This window comes from Nymphalis io, chromosome 27 (genome assembly GCF_905147045.1).
Source record: "Nymphalis io chromosome 27, ilAglIoxx1.1, whole genome shotgun sequence".
Classification (NCBI taxonomy): domain Eukaryota; kingdom Metazoa; phylum Arthropoda; class Insecta; order Lepidoptera; family Nymphalidae; genus Nymphalis; species Nymphalis io.
Genome location: NC_065914.1, coordinates 4,035,426 through 4,054,499, shown reverse-complemented (window position 1 = coordinate 4,054,499; position 19,074 = coordinate 4,035,426). Strand labels below are relative to the sequence as shown.

Here is a 19,074-nt window from a genome sequence, read left to right as displayed (position 1 = left end):
TTCCCACATATCCCATCACTTTACCAAAACGCGTAACGGTCTCCCAGCGATAAAAAAGGGCGGTGGAAGGTTGCAGCGCTTCTACTAGTTAATTATTTTAATAAACGGATTTTTCATACAGGTATATTTTTTGCGACATGCTATGGACCCATGTTTTACCGCCGTAGGCCTGAACCTACGTACTCCGCCTGTAGGAAAATATGGTCCTGTTTGGACTGTAAATTTCGATCCATAATAGAGATTATACCATCATTATCAGACCACCCAGGGAATCCAATAACAACAGGGATCCAGTGTAATTACAGGCACAAGGGACATAAAATCTTAGTTCCCAAGTTTGGTGGCGCATTGGCTATGTAAGCGATGGTTGACATTTCTTACAATGCCAATGTCTAAGGGCCTTGGTGACCACTTAACATCAGGTGGCCCATATGCTCGTCCGCCTTCCTATACTATAAAAAAAATCCAGAATAAAATAAATCTTTATTGTGATGCTGTCTGGAAATGGAGGATGCACACAGTTACTAAAATACCAAACTATAAACCAATAGGCAGATACAACAAACGGACAACACCTCTGTGAAGACTACAAGACAACATAGGAACATGCCGTGTCTTCTTCTTTCGAATGTCAAATCAATAATGACGGAAAGAGAGAAATCATGTTTACTAAACAGCTGCTAAACAACGTTTATAAGTAATGCCGATAGTTACAGCTTATTTTTAATTCAAAGAGATGGTTCAGTGAATAATCAAGCCAAACATACAAATACAAACAGCCTGTTCCATTATTTAACGAATCGTTTATATTCATCAATCGCTTTTGGGTCCAAGATCCAAGTTTAGGATGTTTCATATATATATAGATAAATAGATGAGACAGATGTATACCGAGATGGTCCAGTGGCTAGAACGTGAGTCTTAACCGATCGTGGGTCCCAACCCGGGCAAGCACCACTGAATTTTCATGTGCCTAATTTGTGATTATAATTCATCTCGTGCTTGACGGCGAAGGAAAACATCGTGAGGAAACCTGCATGTGTCAAATTTCATTGAAATTCTGACGCATGTGTCACCAACCCGCAGTGGAGCAGCGTGGTGGAATAAGCTCCAAACCTTCCCCTCAAAAAAGGAGAGGAGGCCCTAGCCCAGTAGTGGGACATTCACAGGCTGTCACGTTTAATAAATGAGAGTAGAAGTAAGATGTTTAAGATAATATCCACAGTGGATAGAAATTGTTTTACAAACAATGACATGATTGCGTAATATACAAATATGCATATATGTTTGTAAACATTATCTTACTATACACACGACGCGACATATTTTGAGAGGTTCGTTTTGTGATTGTATTTTCATTACAAGATTTTTTATTTTGTGGTATGGTCTGCAAGCCCGTCTGGATAGCTACCACCAGATATTCTATTTATTCGGCTATCGCCAGTGTACTTACAGGCACAATGGATGATATTTTAGTCCGCAAGGTTGGTGGAGCTTTGGCGATATAAGGATTGGTTAATATTGCTTACATCGCCAATGTCTTAGGGTATTAGTGACCATTTACCATTAGGTGGCCCATTCGACACTGACCGCCTTTATGACCTATTATATAAAAATAAACGAAATAGATGCCTCTTTTCTTAGTTACTCGTGAACAATACTCCTTTTGAAAGAGCACTCCTTCGAGAATTAATGTATTAATTAGAATTATGCATGTTTAGCTTAAAAATTAATTAATTTTGAAATTGACATTGAAGTAAAACCATGCGTTGACTAATATTTCTCATTAAAACCGTGCAATCTGACGTAGACGTAAATTACGAGAATGAAATGCGATTCTTCGGAACTGATACAATTTTATATCAAATGCAAACATTTTTAAGTCCTCAAATTCACAAGTCGCTCCAATAATAATGAATTAATTACTTTACCTTCCTGTCCAATAACAAGATGGCGGTTTTAAATTAGCGCGCGTCTTTTTTTTAACAACGATGTTTTAGAATCCTAACTAATTAATCCTAACTTTATAATATATTTGTCAAAAAAGAAAAAAAGAGTGTCCCACAGCTGGGCTAAAGGCTCTTTTCCTTTTTGAGGAGGCTTAGAGCCAAGCGGGTTGGTAACATGCAGGTTTCTTTACGATGTTTTTTTTTTCAAAATGAATTATAAACACAGCACACACATTTTAGTGTTGCTTCCCCGTTTTGATATCGGAATCATCTATTAAGATTCACGTCTTCTAACCACTGAACTATCACGGCTCAAGCGGTTTTGTAGTTCTAAAAAAATATTTGTGAGTCACTTTATAAAAATGTAACTATGTTATATATTTAATACAAGATAATACGTCTCAACATATCATAATCCAAACGATAACGTATGTATGTTATCGTAAAGCGTTACATTTCTGAATGGCCTGTGCTTATGTACTAATAACGGGGATCAAACGGTAAATGAAACCAAGGAAGAGCTTTCCTCTGTTCACACAACTGTAATTTATTTGATCTGATCATTTTAACATAATCATTTTCACACTATATATATTCAGTAGCGAATCTAGACAGCGCGATTCAGGAATGTGACAAATTTAATCAACGCCATCTATCTCTACTGAGTGGTAATATGCGCCATTATACAGCATGTCTTTATTTCTTTGTCGTCTTTCATGACGACAGTCACTGAGTCATATTGCCCTGGCTCTTCGAGCCAAAATAAATGACACGGCAAGATGACTTGCCGGTGAGTTGCCCGGGTAAAGGGGGCAACCCTGAGGCCCGTATCCAGACTGGCTATTTGGGCCAGTCAGGAGGAACCCTCTCTCCATCTGACTTTCTTATATATTTTAATTATGATTGTTTAAATGGGTCACCTTATGGTACGCGGGCCATAGACAATGTCTATGCCAAATGTATTTGTTGCCTGTAATTACACCGGCTCACTCGCCTACCTGAATTACGAGACCACTAGCAGTACCAAGACAGATTATCTATCTTTACATACAAAACTACTGATTCTAGATATCTATAATATGGGGCGTAGGTTTATTTTATAACGTACTGTAAGGGTGGGGGTTGATTGGTGTACCTTCGAATGAGTTTTATCCGTATGAAGTAGGGGCGGTAGACTAGTATGAAATAAATACTTTAATCCTGGAACTCGTAATTCCTGGTTGAGATGCACGTATTCTAACCGCTGGGCCATCTCGTTTTGATCCATTCGTAATGTTAATAATACACACACACATTATACATATATATGTCGGCAATAATACACGTATATATATATATATATATATATATATATATATATATATATATATATATTCAAACGTAATTAAAATTAACGGCGATCCATCGATGTCGTCCAACCACGATATATGGCTGTCAGTTTGGCTGTCAGTTTGGCTGTCAGTTTGTTGTTCCGCCAGACCGACATAAAAACAAAAAGTATGCTATCACACTCGTTTCAAATTCCATATTCTAAATCAATGACGGCACCACAGTCTCGCCGACATATACATATAGGTAATCAATATAGTTGTTGTAATAGTAAGGTGTGTGTTTTGTTTGTAGTCAAATTAAGAAAAGGCTGACGTCATAGCCAGTCGGCTATATCGAAATTTTATATTGCACGTGTGTGTGTGACACGGGTAGGGTAACCTCGCTCTCGTAGGCCGATGGGACTGCCATTCCTTCATCGGAGATCAATCGTTAAAATATACGATATACATATATATAATTGTTTTTCAGATGGATAGTTAATTTTAATTACTATAATTATTATAAATTATTTATATATCAATAAATTGGTAGAACTTAATATTGTATTATTTGTTTTGTAGTCTATACGTTAACGCTCGTGGTAGAGTTATGTTTAATCTTCTATAAATTATATAAGCGAAATACAACTCATCACGAGATGTAAACTATCCGCCCGATTGACTTGAAATTTGTCACAGTTATATAGTTGTTCAAAAGCCGAGATGGCCCTGTGGTAAGAACGCGTGAATCTTAACCGATGATCGTGGGTTCAAACCCGGGCAAGCACCACTGAATTTTCATGTGCTTAATTTGTGATTATAATTCATCTCGTGCTTTACGGTGAAGGAAAACATCGTGAGGAAACCTGCATGTGTCTAATTTCACTGAAATTCTGCCACATGTGAATTCTACCAACCCGCATTGGAGTAGCGTGGTGGAATAAGCTCCAAACCTTCTCCTCAAAAAGAGGAGAGGAGGCCTTTAGCCCAGCAGTGGGACATTCACAGGCTGTTACGGTTTTTTTATATAGTTTTTCCCGACGTAGACGCTCACTACGAACGGATTTTAATTTCGATTCTTGAATGATTTATGATTGATTTCAAAATACATTTTTCCTCTTATCAACCCTTGCGAAGCCGAAACGATTAGCTAGTATCCAATAACGTTTGTCAATAAATGAACTGTCAAATTCAATAATAACTATAAAAAAAGCTTACCAGCTTCGCTCGCATGATAGTTCGGAAATTCTAAATAGCTTCCTTAGCTCCTTTTTTTTTTAAAAATAAACGGTTTTCGCACAAACTTTTATCCTCTTTATGTCGTTCAATTTTCAAGTTTGAGCTGTGCATTGTTATGTCAGTAGTCATTATTTTATTTATACATATATAGACATATACGCAGTCGCCGATATAATCATAATAATAAATAACATAAATATAAAATAAATGTAAAGTTTATAAAATGACTAGATTATTGCAAAAGTGAAGTGAGGATAATGTGAGATGTTAATTCGAAAAGTGAAGTGAATAGGCGTTAAATAATTGAACAAGTGAAGTGTTACATCGTATCCGCTGTGATGTATAACAGTGTGCCGAGATTGAAACGTAGAGAGACATGGAAGCGTCGAAGTGGTGTAAGTATATATTTTGACAGTTGTTAAGTTAAATGTCCCATTGCTGGGCGACCTTGTGGGAAAATGCTCCACACGTGATAGGATTACATTTAACACGTGCTTGTATACTCGCGATGTTTCACCGAGTACATCTTCACGTCTTAGATTCTAAACTTTTAAAATTATTATAAAATAGTGTTCACCCGCGTGTTGGGGGGGGGGGGCAGGTTTTTTTTATGTTATAGATTGGTGGGCGGGCAAATGGGCCACCTGATGTTTAATGGTGTAAGAAATATAATGATGATGAGATATATGCTGATGCTGAGCTGTTATGCCCCTTGTACCTGTAGTTACAGTGGCACCCTTCAAATCGGAACGCAACAATACCAAGTATTGTTTAGCGGTAGAATATCTGATGAGTGGGTGGTATCTACCCAGACGAGCTTGCACAAAGCCCTAACAACTTTTGGCACACTCAGCGCTTTAGACACCGACGTGCCCCACATACCCCACCAATATTCCCGTGGGGGAAACGCGTAACGCATTTTTCCAGAGTTAAAAAAAGGGGTACATATAAATACATAGGGTACTTAAAAAAAACAACACGCGCCGAGTAGTTAATATACTAAGAGCATGTGATAAATTTATTAGTGCTATAAAATGCAACAAAAACTTGGTACAAATTACCGATTAAATTCACCGTAAAAATGCCACCGTTGTCGCCATATTCGTGATCGTAAAGTATGTAATGAAACTAATATTATAAATTCGAAAGTATGTCTGTCTGAAAGTAGTCTGTTTATTTACATTACGGTTAAACTTCAAAACTGTTCGTTCTGAATTTTGAATAAGAGAACTATGCTATTTTCAGTCTATTGGTCCTGTTTAAGAATATGGCTGATTTATGTACTGAGTTTATAGGAAAAGTAATTGTGACGCGGGCGGAGTAGCGGAAAAGTAAATATGACGCGGATATATATATAAAAAATACTAACTGAAAGACTTCCTGACATATCAACGTACATCTGAAACTATTGAGGCTAGAAATATGAAAATTTGCATTCCTTTTACACAATAGGCTTGCACTATGTAAGGACTTGAAAATTTTACCCTAAATTAAATTTAAATTTTTGATTGCGAAAATTTTACTTTTGTAAATTTTTAAGGGCGTGAAATTTTGTATAAAGTAAAGAGCTATCGAAATTATATTTACCAATTTTTAATGATGACGCGACCGAAGCCGCGGGTAAACCTCTAGTGAAATATAAAGTCTAAAAAATGTATTAAATTATAACGCGTGAGTCACTTTCTACTTATGTACATTTTTATCACCTACGCGAAAAGCTATATAATAACAATAAAAAAGACGGGTGATAATAAAGCAAGCTATTTTTTATTTTTTAGTCGAGTGAAATTATATTTTAGAGTTAAGCGTTATTGAATTACCTTTTTTTTGTCGGTTAAAATATTTAATATGTAGTTTTAGTTAGATACTCTGTGATCTATTTTATTTATTTATTTTAATAGGAAGCCAACGTTGCATACGTAAGAACTAGATCTCAACACGGAATCCGCAATGCTCGTAAAGAGAATTCTAAGTCTGTCAGTTTCCCGCCATAACGATTATCTGTCAAAGTGTTTGTTGCTACATTAAAAATATAGATTATTATTAATTAATATAAAAAAAATGACAGATACTCTCCAGTAATATTTAATAATAATTCATATTACATCTAATATTATATATTACAATCTGATTTGGTGTTACACAATATTAACATAGTTTTATAGTTAAGTGCACTCCCGTGCCTCGTGTCGTCGTGTCGGATGGCAGTTCCATCGTATTATGAGTGTGACCTGTGTTTGCGCTCACACTTGTGCACTATAATATATCTTGCGTAGTTGGCTAATCTCTCTTAAGATTGACCGCCATGGCCGAAATCCATCTGGAGGATCTTAACCTTAGTCTTATAGGTAACTTATTTATAAAAATAAAAAAAATAAAAACTCAGCATGCATAACCTAACAGTAGTTCTTTTTATTAATATTTTTTATTTTATTGTTTAGTTAAACACAGATTTTGCTCTTTCTATCATTATAGATTTGACATTCGAAAGAAAAGGACAGCATTGTTTAACTAATTATCCGTTAAACAGAGATTTTAAGGTAGTGTGTTGTTAGGTAGTACATATATGTATGTTTTATACCACCTACGCGATAATGTACATAGTTGTGATTTGAACGTCAAATGATTAGTGCATTTTTATAAATAGCAAGCTAATTAGCCGGCATCCTTCGCAATGTTGCTGTTGAATATATTTTTTTCTATATATTTAATATGACTCGCGATTATTGTACGCTTGTGACGATTTCACGATAACAGAAACCTTCACGGAAATTTCAATTATAATAGTTGCAAGTTAATATGACTGAAAACAAGCATTGTACACTAGGTGGTAAACCGATTGCAAGCCCGTCTGGGTAGTTACCACCCACTCATCAGATATACTACTTACTACTGAAAATCTACTTTTAATTTAATAGGTGCAGTCCGTACACCACCACTCATCAGATATTCTACCGCCAAACAGCTATATTTAGTACAACTACAAGCATATGGGACATAACATCTTCGTTCCCAAGGTTAATCTGATCCCAGATTAAGCAGAGCTTGTGCTATGGGAACCAGACAACTGATATACTACATATACTACTTTTCTTATGTAAATACATAATTAATATATAGATAATTACACCCAGACTCAGGACAAACAGACATGTCCATGCACACAAATGTCTGTCCTGGGTGGGAATCGAACCCACAACCTTCGGCGTGAAAGGCAAGTATCTACCAATCACGCCAACCGGCTCGTCATTTAAAATCAGGTAACCCATTAGCCCGTCCCACCGACCTGTAACAAACAAAATGTAGGTACTATTCCCTATTCCATTCGAGGGGGGAGTAAAGATAAACAAACCTTAGATATTCCATGCGATTTACTAATAGCTCTGCTGTATTACAAACAGTTCTTGATTAATATTACCAATAATACAACACTATCCCACTTAACTACTTATGTCCACTTTAATTTTACTTCCCAAGTTTAGGTAACAACTTCGCGGACTTTCAAGCTATTTTTTTGCGAATCCATAATGAATACCATAGATTATTCAAGAAAGTGGGTAAGAATCCCACTTAACCCGGTTCCACCCCCATAGGACCCGGGTACCTTTCTGAAGGTTCCACTGCGAAAAAAAATAATTAAGATCTCGACCAATATCTCGAAGAATATCGCGTCAATTTAAGGTCAAAGTTGTTTATTTGTGTTTAATCTTCAACAGACTTAATATTTTAGAAAATGCAAAGATTATCTTTTAAGGCTAGTCTTGGTTACGTCCACGATCGATGTTGCCAGCTAACGCTTGTCTCTTTCAAAGGTCAGTCAGTTTGTAGGGCAAACAACATTCCTAGATCATTCGTAAGGTCACCTATCTGGCTTCGATAATTGTTATAACATTATAGTTCCGTATTTTTTTCTTTTTAAAGAACGCAATGCCAATTTTCAGAGAAGTTTGAATATTCATATTTTGTCCTCTAGATCTAGCCGTAAAACTTGTAGCTACAATAAATGCCTCATCTTAGTTCACAAGATTGGTGTATTGACAATATAAGCCATCGTTAATATTGCATACAGTGCCAACGTCCAACCGTAATCCGTAATCCGTAACAGCCTGTGTGTGAATGTCCCACTGCTGGGCTAAAGGCCTCCTCTCTTCTTTTTGAGGAGAAGGTTTGGAGCTTTTTCCACCACGCTGCTCCAATGCGGGTTGGTAGAATTCACATGTGGCAGAATTTCAGTGAAATTAGACACATGCAGGTTTCCTCACGATGTTTTCCTTCACCGTAAAGCACGAGATGAATTATAATCACAAATTAAGCACATGAAAATTCAGTGGTGCTTGCCCGGGTTTGAACCCACGATCATCGGTTAAGATTCACGCGTTCTTACCACAGGGCCATCTCGGCTTTTTCAACGTCCAACGGTGGTGGACAATTATAAGATTCTACACTGGAGACCATCCCGGGTGTCGTCCTCTTCGACCCGTTTGAAACAGGACGCGGTTACCTCACGCGTCCATGGCGCTAGGGTCACGTTTTATCTTTTTAAGTCACTAGACTAACGAGGCAGTCGACTAGACAATACAGGGGCAATCACTGTGATAGAAATTACGTAATTATTAATATCGCATACGGGTGACGTTGGTCTTCATTATAAAAAAATAAATTGCTCATGATGATGTAACCGCCGTAACGTCTGCTTACTCATACGCATGGTCAATAGCGAACCGAGGTCGATTAGGTTTTTATTGCGCAGGTTAGATCACCTATGTATTGTGACATTCTAAGTTATTGATTAAAAAGGAAATTTAAATTAAAAAGTTTATAGTAGTTTTAATTAAGACCTTCGCCTAACGAATGTGGTAAATGAATCGACGATAGTTAAAATTGTAATTGTTTACGTTTAAATTCGATTGTTTGAATTTCGAATTATTATTATATACATTTATGTTCTCATCGTTTATGAATTTTGTGATAGGAATTAGAAGTGGGCGTACGTTTTATATTATTAACTATTTAGAAAAAAAAATTATTTGTTTTCGAAGGACATATATAAATGACTAATTTTCGCCAGATGTTTCGCCTGCTTTGGAGGGGGGGTAGCCTATGTTCAAGATTGTTTCATACCAAATTTCATCAAAATCAGTTTCATCAAGTTCAGTTGCTTAGACGTTTCCGTAGTCCTCTCGTATCAACGACGCCGCAGCGAATGATTTAAGACAAATATGTATACATTTATTTGTTGAAACTATGTACAGACATTTTTATAATATACAAAATTAAAATTTATAGCAAAAACACGCCGTCTAAAAGATTGTCCTGTGGCATTCTACCCAAGATGCTGGCACTATGCCTCTCTACACCGATAGACTCAGCCTTTGGGCTAAATAAGCGCCAGCTCTTGGGTCACCAGAAGTGTGGACCAGTTTCTTAGAAAGATCTTTTATGATTTTTTTTTGTATTGGACGACCATGGACCTAATGTTTCAAAACCCAGCCCCGCAAATTGATATCCGTTGGATAAAAGTGAATATTTGCGGAGCTTGAGTATTTGAACAGCTTCATCGGCTGCACTGGCTTTACGAGACGTATTCTTGATATGAGATACTTGCGTAAATACGCAAGTTGCATCCCACACAAAAACACGTCCCCATCGACCATGGCACTAAAGTCACTCCATCGGGTCTCTTGCCATCATCTCTGCATAAACCATTCGGTTCCAAAGTAGCAGGAATCGATGCTGTGGCAAAAGCCCGACGAAGTATGTCATTAAGAATTTTTATTTTTTTATTTTTAGACAAATGTATATTTGAAGTATGATTGACATGTGACAGGAGATGTTTTGATGAAAACGTAGTCAGCGCCAAAAACTAGCATTTGGTATAAAAATAAAACGTAAGGGTTCCATAAATAAAAAAAATCTAGATGCAACCTTTGATTGTTTGTAAACATCATTCATTATCCGGTTTTAATAATAGACGAGTCGGTTGGCGTGGTTGGTAGAACACTTGCCTTTCACGCCGAAGGTTGTGGGTTCGATTCCCACCCAGGATAGACATGTCTATTTGTCCTGAGTCTGGGTGTAATTATCTATATAAGTATGTATTTACAAAAGAAAAGTAGTATATGACATAGCACAAGCTTTGTACAAGCTTAATTTGGGATCAGATGGCCGTGTGTGAAAAAAAAAACTCAATAACCGATAGCACTACGTGTGTGAATCAAAGAAATATAAAGCCTTGAAAATATTATGTAAAAAGAGTAACAGTAACAGCCTGTAAATGTCCCACTGCTGGGCTAAGGCCTCCTCTCCCTTTTGAGGAGGTTTCCATTCAAATATAATGTAGTTATACAATATTTGAACTTATTGACTACTTACTGACTACTAACCATTACCAGGCAACTTGAACTTGCTGCTGGTAATTATTAGTATTTTATGTAAAAAAAAAAAAAAAACATCCAAATCGACGAGTAGGAGATTTAACGTAAAATTAATTAAAAAATTGGGTTATCAATTGCCGTGAAAGAGACGCTCGATATATATAACCGCTGTGTTAAAAAGGGACATGTGTATACCGTTCTCGATGGAAATGCGGGAGGTTATGTCATTACCGTCATGATCAATTTATTGTGCTCCGGCGCCGGTGCTTTATTTATAGACGTCTTAGATACACGTTTATATATTTTACAGGAAACAAACAATATTATTTAAATATAAATGATACGTTAAAAGAGTAAAAAAAAAACATTAATAAAAAGTCTCTTAAAATACAATATATAATAACCGTACATACTCATATTTACATATAAATCTGTCATATACATATATATATGACAGATTTAATTGACGAGCCGGTTGGCGTGGTTGGTAGATACTTGCCTTTCACGCCGAAGGTTTTGAGTTCGATTCCCACCCAGGATAGACATTTGTGGGCGATTTCGACGATTGTTTTGTGAGGAGATACTTTAGGGGTATTTTTATAAATAAAATATATCAAGCTCTTATGTTGCGTTATATGTTTTTTTTTTTAATGTTCAGTGAACATAAAATAATGCTTTTTATATCGAATATACTGCAATCGAACCAATAATATTTATATATCAGATCGATACAGACGGATTTTAGTAGTAGTAATACACGCGGTATTTTAGTTTTTTTTTTTTAAATTATAACCTGATAATTTTTTTCATTAATATATTATGCATAAAAAAGGTTCATTTATATGTAGAACGAACGTTACGTTTATTGCGATACGATAAAGTATTGTTGTTTTAGTAAGGAAATTAGTACAGTACTCGACTATGAATTGAGCAACGTATAATCGACGCACGCGCATATTAATTTAACATAGCAAATGCAGTGTTCGTCTGAAATTCGTAATTGCCGGTCGTGTCTTCATGTACAGTGACGTCATCGACCCTTGTTTACATTATTACTGAATTAAAAGTGATGTTGTTTGAATTGAATGTTACTTCATAAATGGATGCAATGTGGGATATGTTCACTGTGAGTTTTTTTTTTTAATTTAACATAGTGTCGGCTTAAGCAAGAACTTATTAAGTTAAGTACTTAAGCCTACTGGTGGTAGGGCTTTGTGCAAGTTCGTCTGGGTAGATACCACCCACTCATCAGATATTCTACCGCAAAACAGCAGTACTTGGTATTGTTGTGTTCCGGTTTGAAGAGTGAGTGAGCCAGTATAATTACAGGCACAAGGGACTTAAAGTCTTAGTTCCCTAGGTTGGTGGCGCATTGGATATGTAAGCGATGGTTGACATTTCTTAGAATGCCAATGTCTAAGGGCGTTGGTGACCACTTACCATCAGGTGGTCCATATGCTCGTCCGCCTTTCTATTCTATAAAAAAAAGTACGTTAATAGTTATTGATAATATATTTACATAAGGTTAAGCAAGTGTGTGTTAAGTGTATATCAGCTTCTCTTACAGATGTAAATCTTATATTTACTTTTTAATAGTGTTTGCGAATTAGTCGAAATTCAACCGTAATTCATTGCTTATAAAGATGAGATTCAAAATGACAAAAACACACGTTATTCGTTTTAAATGTGACATATGTTTTGCTATCGTCATTGGCAGTATGAATGTTAAGTTCAAGTTTGTTTTATTTTAATATTAGTCTTGTTCGCTTCGTACTCCCTTTAGGGGGTAGGAGCGGATGTTAGGTAAAGCCTATGTCCTTCCTCGGAGTTCAAGCTTTCTTCATAACGATTTTCATCAAAATCGGTTCAGTGGTTTCATATTGAAACCGTAACAGACATAGTTACTTTTGCCATTTATAATATTAGTATATATCTACTTTGTAAGACATATTACAATACAGAAGTTTAAACTTTCTGCACTCCTTCTACATATATACTCAAACTAAGCTTATTCTCACACTTCTGTGCGTGCAATATTCTTTAAAAAGGAAAATATTGTCCAGAGAGCAAAGTCGAAGGTCTGATCAGATCTGCTGGTCAAAAGTCCTTTCTCTTGTGGAGAAGGTGCCTGCCTACCATTTACCAAATTATTCCACCACGCTGTAACGATGCGGTTTGATGGATAGACATGGCAAATTTTTATCTGAAACATGCATGTCTCGTTATAAAGTTATCTTAAACCGGTGCGCAATATGAATTTTAAACACAAATTGAGCACATGAAAATTCAGAGGAGCTCGGGTTTGATCCCATTTTTTTATATTATTACCCGTCTCGGAGATGATAGAATATATATAGGATTCTTGCCGGCTAAATCTACCACGTTCCTCCTTCTCCGTAAATGACGAGGTTACGGGTGCGCTCGCGCATTCATTCCCCCTCCCGTTTCATCTAATCTTTGGTTGAAATTAACCGATACGTTTTTGTCAATCACCTATCAGCTGAATTTGACGGCATCTCATTAGAATCTTCTGGAGATTATCCTATTTTTAAGGATTATCGAGGTCGTTTAAAGTGTGGAATATGAGTGGGAAGAGTTTGTCAACGAATAATGTATGTTATGTGCTGCGTATTATCCTTAAACATCAATAAAAAGCTTGGAGCTCGTCCAATAAGAAAAGTCGATGACGTGATTCGCTTCATTGTATAGAAAGATTGACGTAATGTTTGTTGATGGAATCATTGTATTTAAGCTATTCATGTTTTGGAAGGCAAATTGACTACCTAAGGACCTGCCCACATACGTATAAACAAATCAACGTATACTTTATTTATCAACATCGTTCCCACCACAACAAACGCGGGTGAAATCTAGTTGATATAAACCGATAACTGCGGGTTTCTTGAAAACATTGCTTATTAGCTATTTAGATTTTTTTATATGTCATCAATGATTTGACATTCAAAAGAAGAAGAACAGTATTGTTTAATTAATAGTTCGTGAACTATTCGACGGCGTTTTCCATGTAAGTTTTATAACGTTATCATTTCGCGTTACTTGTATGCGAGTTCCATCCTAACTTAATTTCATTAAGGTGAAAGTTAGTTTGTTTGTTAGGCTTCCATGTCTTAACTTCTCAATTAATGATGATGAAATTGTATAGACCATAGGGAAACCGAATTTTGATTAGATTTGGTATTGAATCCCAAAGACACAGGCTTAAAAATTACAAGTAGTATAACTAATAACATCGCATCGAAAACATTTTGATAGATTGACCGATTTAGATTAATGAAATCAACGATATGGTACCTTGGAATAAAAACAAATGTCTTACATTTATATATTTTCAACCGTTTTGAAGATTACTCCGGACAAAAAGACGGAGAAAAATAAAAATAAGGATTGTTTTTATAACGTGTAAATTACCATTACCTTACAGTAACAGCCTGTTAATGTCACACTGCTCGGCTAAGGCCTCCTCTCCATTTTGAGGAGAAGTTTTGGAGCTTATTCCACCACGCTGCTCCAATGCGGGTTGGTAGAATACACATGTGGCAGAATTTCAATAAAATTAGACACATGCAGGTTTCCTCACGATGTTTTCCTTCACCGTCAAGCACGAGATGAATTATAAACACAAATTAAGCACATGAATATTCAGTGGTGCTTGCCCGGGTTTGAACCCACGATCATCGGTTAAGATTCACGCGTTTTAACCACTGGACCATCTCGCGTCTACCTACCATTGCCTTAATATAGTTATTTTGAAATCACAGACCAAGAATTAATTTTTATTGATTCCAAAGTGAAAATCTTAATCCTTTATTATTTTTTTTATATATGTAGGTCACCTGGTGGTACCTGGTCACCATCGCCCATAGACATTGGCGCTGTAAGAAATGATAACCGTTCCTCACATCGCCAATGCGCCACTAACCTTGAGAACTAAGATGTTGTCCCATGCGCCTGTAATTGCACTAGCTCACTCACCCTAACAAAAATACTAAGTTTTGCTGTTTGGCGGTAGAATATGCGATGAGCGTGTGGTACCCACCCAGATGGGCAAAAAGTCCTACAACCAAGTAACCGTAAATGAAAAGTATTATCAAAAATGCTTCATTAAAAATCTTTACCCATCGCAAGGCACCATTTGGGTCAATGTCAACGACCTTGAAACCGTCGTCAGTAAATATATGGCATGTGTAAATATACAACGACATTCAATAATAAAGTAAATCTTATAGGGAACGCAATAGAGGTCATATTCGTATATCCTTGCATATTTTCCTTATAGTTTATGAAGTGATTAATAAACCTTACGTCATTGTAATAAAGTCTACAATTGCGTAGCGATTTGTTTTAAATATGATTTTGTGTGACTTTCCTTGGACGGTGGTGACAATTGAATTGACAGTTTTATAGATAGAATTAACATAAGACTTTGATCCTTAAATCAATGGATGTAAAGTTTATTTTTGATTGTGTAATGTAAGAAAATTATAAGACATTTTTGGAAATGATCACTTAATGGCCATGAAATGGCTCAGTGGTTAACAATCGATAATCTTAACTGAAGACTGCGTTTTCAAACTCGGGCAAGCAAGACTGAGTTTTCATTCGGTTAATATTACCAACGGCTTACCCGCGCTCGCGTCATTTAGAATTGCTAAATAACAATTCCATAGCTCTTAAAAAACCTTGGGGGTTAAATTTTCAAAAATCCTTAGTTTTTTTTCGACGAGCCGGCGTGGTTGGTAGATACTTGCCTTTCACGGCGAAGGTTGTGAGTTCGATTCCCACCCAGGACAGACATTTTTGTGCATGAACATGTCTGTTTGTCCTGAGTCTAATTATCTGAGTGTAATTATCTATATAAGTATGTATTTACAAAAGAAAAGTAGTATATGTAGTATATCAGTTGTCTGGTTTCCATAGCAAAAGCTTTGTACAAGATTAATTTGGGATCAGATGGCCGTGTGTGAATAACGTCCCAGGATATTATTATTATTATTAGTGCTGACCTGCTGTCTAAAAAGAATCCGTATCATAGTGCTTGTTGTGCCAAGTAGTTTGAGCTGTGCTATGTCATATGTTAAGTCAGCCATTCTTTTATTTATATAAAAATAATTCATCTCGACAGTCCAATTGTACTAATTTATAAGTTATATGTTCCAGATTCAATTTTCATTGCAACTTCCATCCTTCTATTCTATATATGTAGGATCGTAACCAAACCGATATCGTGTCTGTTTGGTTATTATACCGTATGTCATAACTAAAATTGTTCTTTATTTATATATATTTTTGATTTATATATCAGAATAACCTACGACGTAACTTATAAATGTTTATTAGAGAATGATTAGTTAAACGTTTGCTGTCCTTTTCTTTCGAATGTCAAAACAGTATTGATAGAAAGAGCGAGTTCACAGTGATATTTGTAAACGTTACTTGCTCTTTCTGTCAATATTGTCACTTATCTGTCATTATTGATTTGACTGCCTCGTTGGTCTAGTGGCTTGATGTGAGCACGCAGACCCGGCGGTCGTGGTTTCAATTCCCAGGTCGGGCCAATAAAAAGTTATTGGGTTTTTGTGTCAGAAAATTCTCAGTAGCAGCCCGGATTCTGGAAGTTGGAAGTGTGTATACTCCCGTGCCTCGGAAAGCACGTAAAGCCGTTGGTCCTGCGGCTGAACACTTTTCGGTCGTGTCGGATTGCCGTCCCATCGGATTATGAGAGTTAGGGAATAGAGAGTGTACCAGTGTGTGCGCACACACTTGTCCACTATAATATCTCCTGCGTAGTTGGTTAATCTCTCTTGTGATTGGCCGCCGTGGCTGAAATCAGTCTGGAGGACATTATTGTTATTATTATTATTGATTTGACAATCGAGAGAAGAAGACGCAGAATTGTTTAATTAATCACATGTTAAGTAACGTTTGTTAGTAAGGCCGCTACTAAACATTGGCCTTATAATAGATACACACTGTTGTTTAATTAATCGCCCACTAAACATCATATTTAGTAAACCTTGAAATAAGTATTATTTATTACCCTACTGGTGGGTAGGGCTTTGTGCAAGCTCGTCTGGATAGGTACCACCGACTCATCAGATATTCTACCGCAAAACAGCAGTACTTGATATTGTTGTGTTCCGGTTTGAAGGGTGAGTGAGCCAGTGTTACAAACATAAGGGACATAAAATCTTAGTTCCCAAGTTTGGTGGCGCATTGGCTATGTAAGCGATGGTTGACATTTCTTACAATGCCAATGTCTATGGGCGTTTGGTGACCACTTCCCATCAGGTGGCCCATATGCTCGTCCGCCTTCCTATACTATAAAAAAAAATATAATTATTTATTTTATTTTGGACAACCAACAGTAGAAACATTAGATAGACAGGTAAATAGGGGTTGAAAAGGTTTTTTGACAAATGTTCTACTAAGTATAGTTTATCACATCATTCGTAAAAGGATCACATTATATATAGCCATTAAATAAAGTTAATCGTTAACAATTACAAGTCCATAAATATACAAATACATTAATGTCATTAAATTTTTTGTGAAATTATTTACGATTGAATATTTACATAAACATACATATTATTTTAGAGAAATTTTTTTAGAAAAAAAAACAAAAAACATCTATATACATATTTTCCACTGATGTTGATAAATAATCGCCCAATAAACTTCATATTCAGTAAAACCTGAACTAAGTATCATCAATCTATATATTTCCGACTGTTGGCCTAAGACGTTTATTTTATTTGAGGAAAAGTCTTTTGAGTCCTACTCTACTACGTTATTTGAATGCTACAACATTGCTTAGTGAATTAAATCGAGATGAATTCATCTCATAAACACAAATGAAAAACATGAAAATTCAGTGGTACTTGCCCCAGAACCGTGTCACCTCGGCTCTCGGTGAGAAGTGTGAAGTCCTTATCTATTTATTACTGCTAACGTTAACTTTACGACCCATTTGGGCGTAATGTTAACGTTAGCAAAGAGACAAATTTTAATAACTCAACGGTTACGATACGTTCTCGATTCTATCCCGATCGAACTTGAAAAAATAAACTTTACACCCATAGATTTAAGGATCAAAGTCTTATGTTAATTCTATCTATAAAACTGCCAATTCAATTGTCACCACCGTCCGAGGAAAGTCACACAAAGTCATATCTAAAACAAATCGCTACGCAATTGTAGACTTTATTACAATGACGTAAGGTTTATTAATCACTTCATAAACTATGAGGAAGATATACAAGGATATACGAATATGACCTCTATTGCGTTCGCTGTAAGATTTACTTATTATTGAACCCGACCGAATCTTAGATCGTCGTGTATAAGTTGTACAATAAGAAAATGGTTTAGCAGCGACGATTACGTATCGATTAAAAGTGACAGTTTATTAGCAGACTTGGCTCCCAGTAATGTTAAATGCGGCTGAAACCGTGCTTTTAAGGTTATATATACAATATCATGTATATGTATAACCGTGTGTAATATATCCTAGGGCTTCTATTCACGGTCAATAAACTGGTTCCTCTCAGCTGAGGTTGGTATTAATGCATCACCGTTGCCATGGTAACGAATACAAACGATTGTACTTGTAGCTTATTAATACTGTCGTACACTACTTTATATAATATATAATTGTTCAATATCTATCATGATATGTCTCGGTCATCTGTCATTATTGGTTTGATATTCGAAAGAAGACAGCATTGCTTAACTAATCACCCCCCCCCCCCCCATAAACAACATGTATAGGTAAAGCCGTTAAACTTTATTATACTATTCATTAAGACAAGTTCATTAAGAGCCGAGATGGCCCAGTGGTAAGAACGCGGGAATCCTAACCGATGATCGTGGGTTCAAACCCGGGCAAGCACCACTGAATTTTCATGTGCTTAATTTGCAATTATAATTCATCTCGTGCTTTACGGTGAAGGAAAACATCGTGAGGAAACCTGCATGTGTCTAATTTCACTGAAATTCTGCCACATGTGTATTCCACCAACCCGCATTGGAGCAGCGTGGTGTAATAAGCTCCAAACCTTCTCCTCAAATAGAGGAGAGGAGGCCTTTAGCCCAGCAGTGGGACATTCACAGGCTGTTACGGTTACGGAATTAAGACAAGTACATAACATACATACATACATACATACAACCCTTATTTTC

At 36.3% G+C, this 19,074-nt stretch overlaps 1 protein-coding gene across 4 annotated transcripts in view; it reads left to right on the top strand.

Moving 5' to 3' along the window:
• LOC126778797 (protein diaphanous) overlaps positions 1 to 19,074 on the top strand; it is a 62,059-nt gene that overhangs the window by 11,791 nt on the left and 31,194 nt on the right. Inside the window, exon 2 of one of the 4 annotated variants that reach the window (XM_050502471.1) lies at positions 4,650 to 4,893. The exons of 2 other annotated variants lie outside the window; for them this stretch is intronic. In XM_050502471.1, coding sequence (XP_050358428.1) covers positions 4,837 to 4,893 — 57 coding nt within the window. In that variant the 5' untranslated portion in view covers positions 4,650 to 4,836. Of the gene's footprint in view, positions 1 to 4,649; positions 4,894 to 11,857; positions 11,999 to 19,074 lie in introns of those variants that run through there. One more of the 4 variants, XM_050502473.1, reaches the window with a different exon arrangement.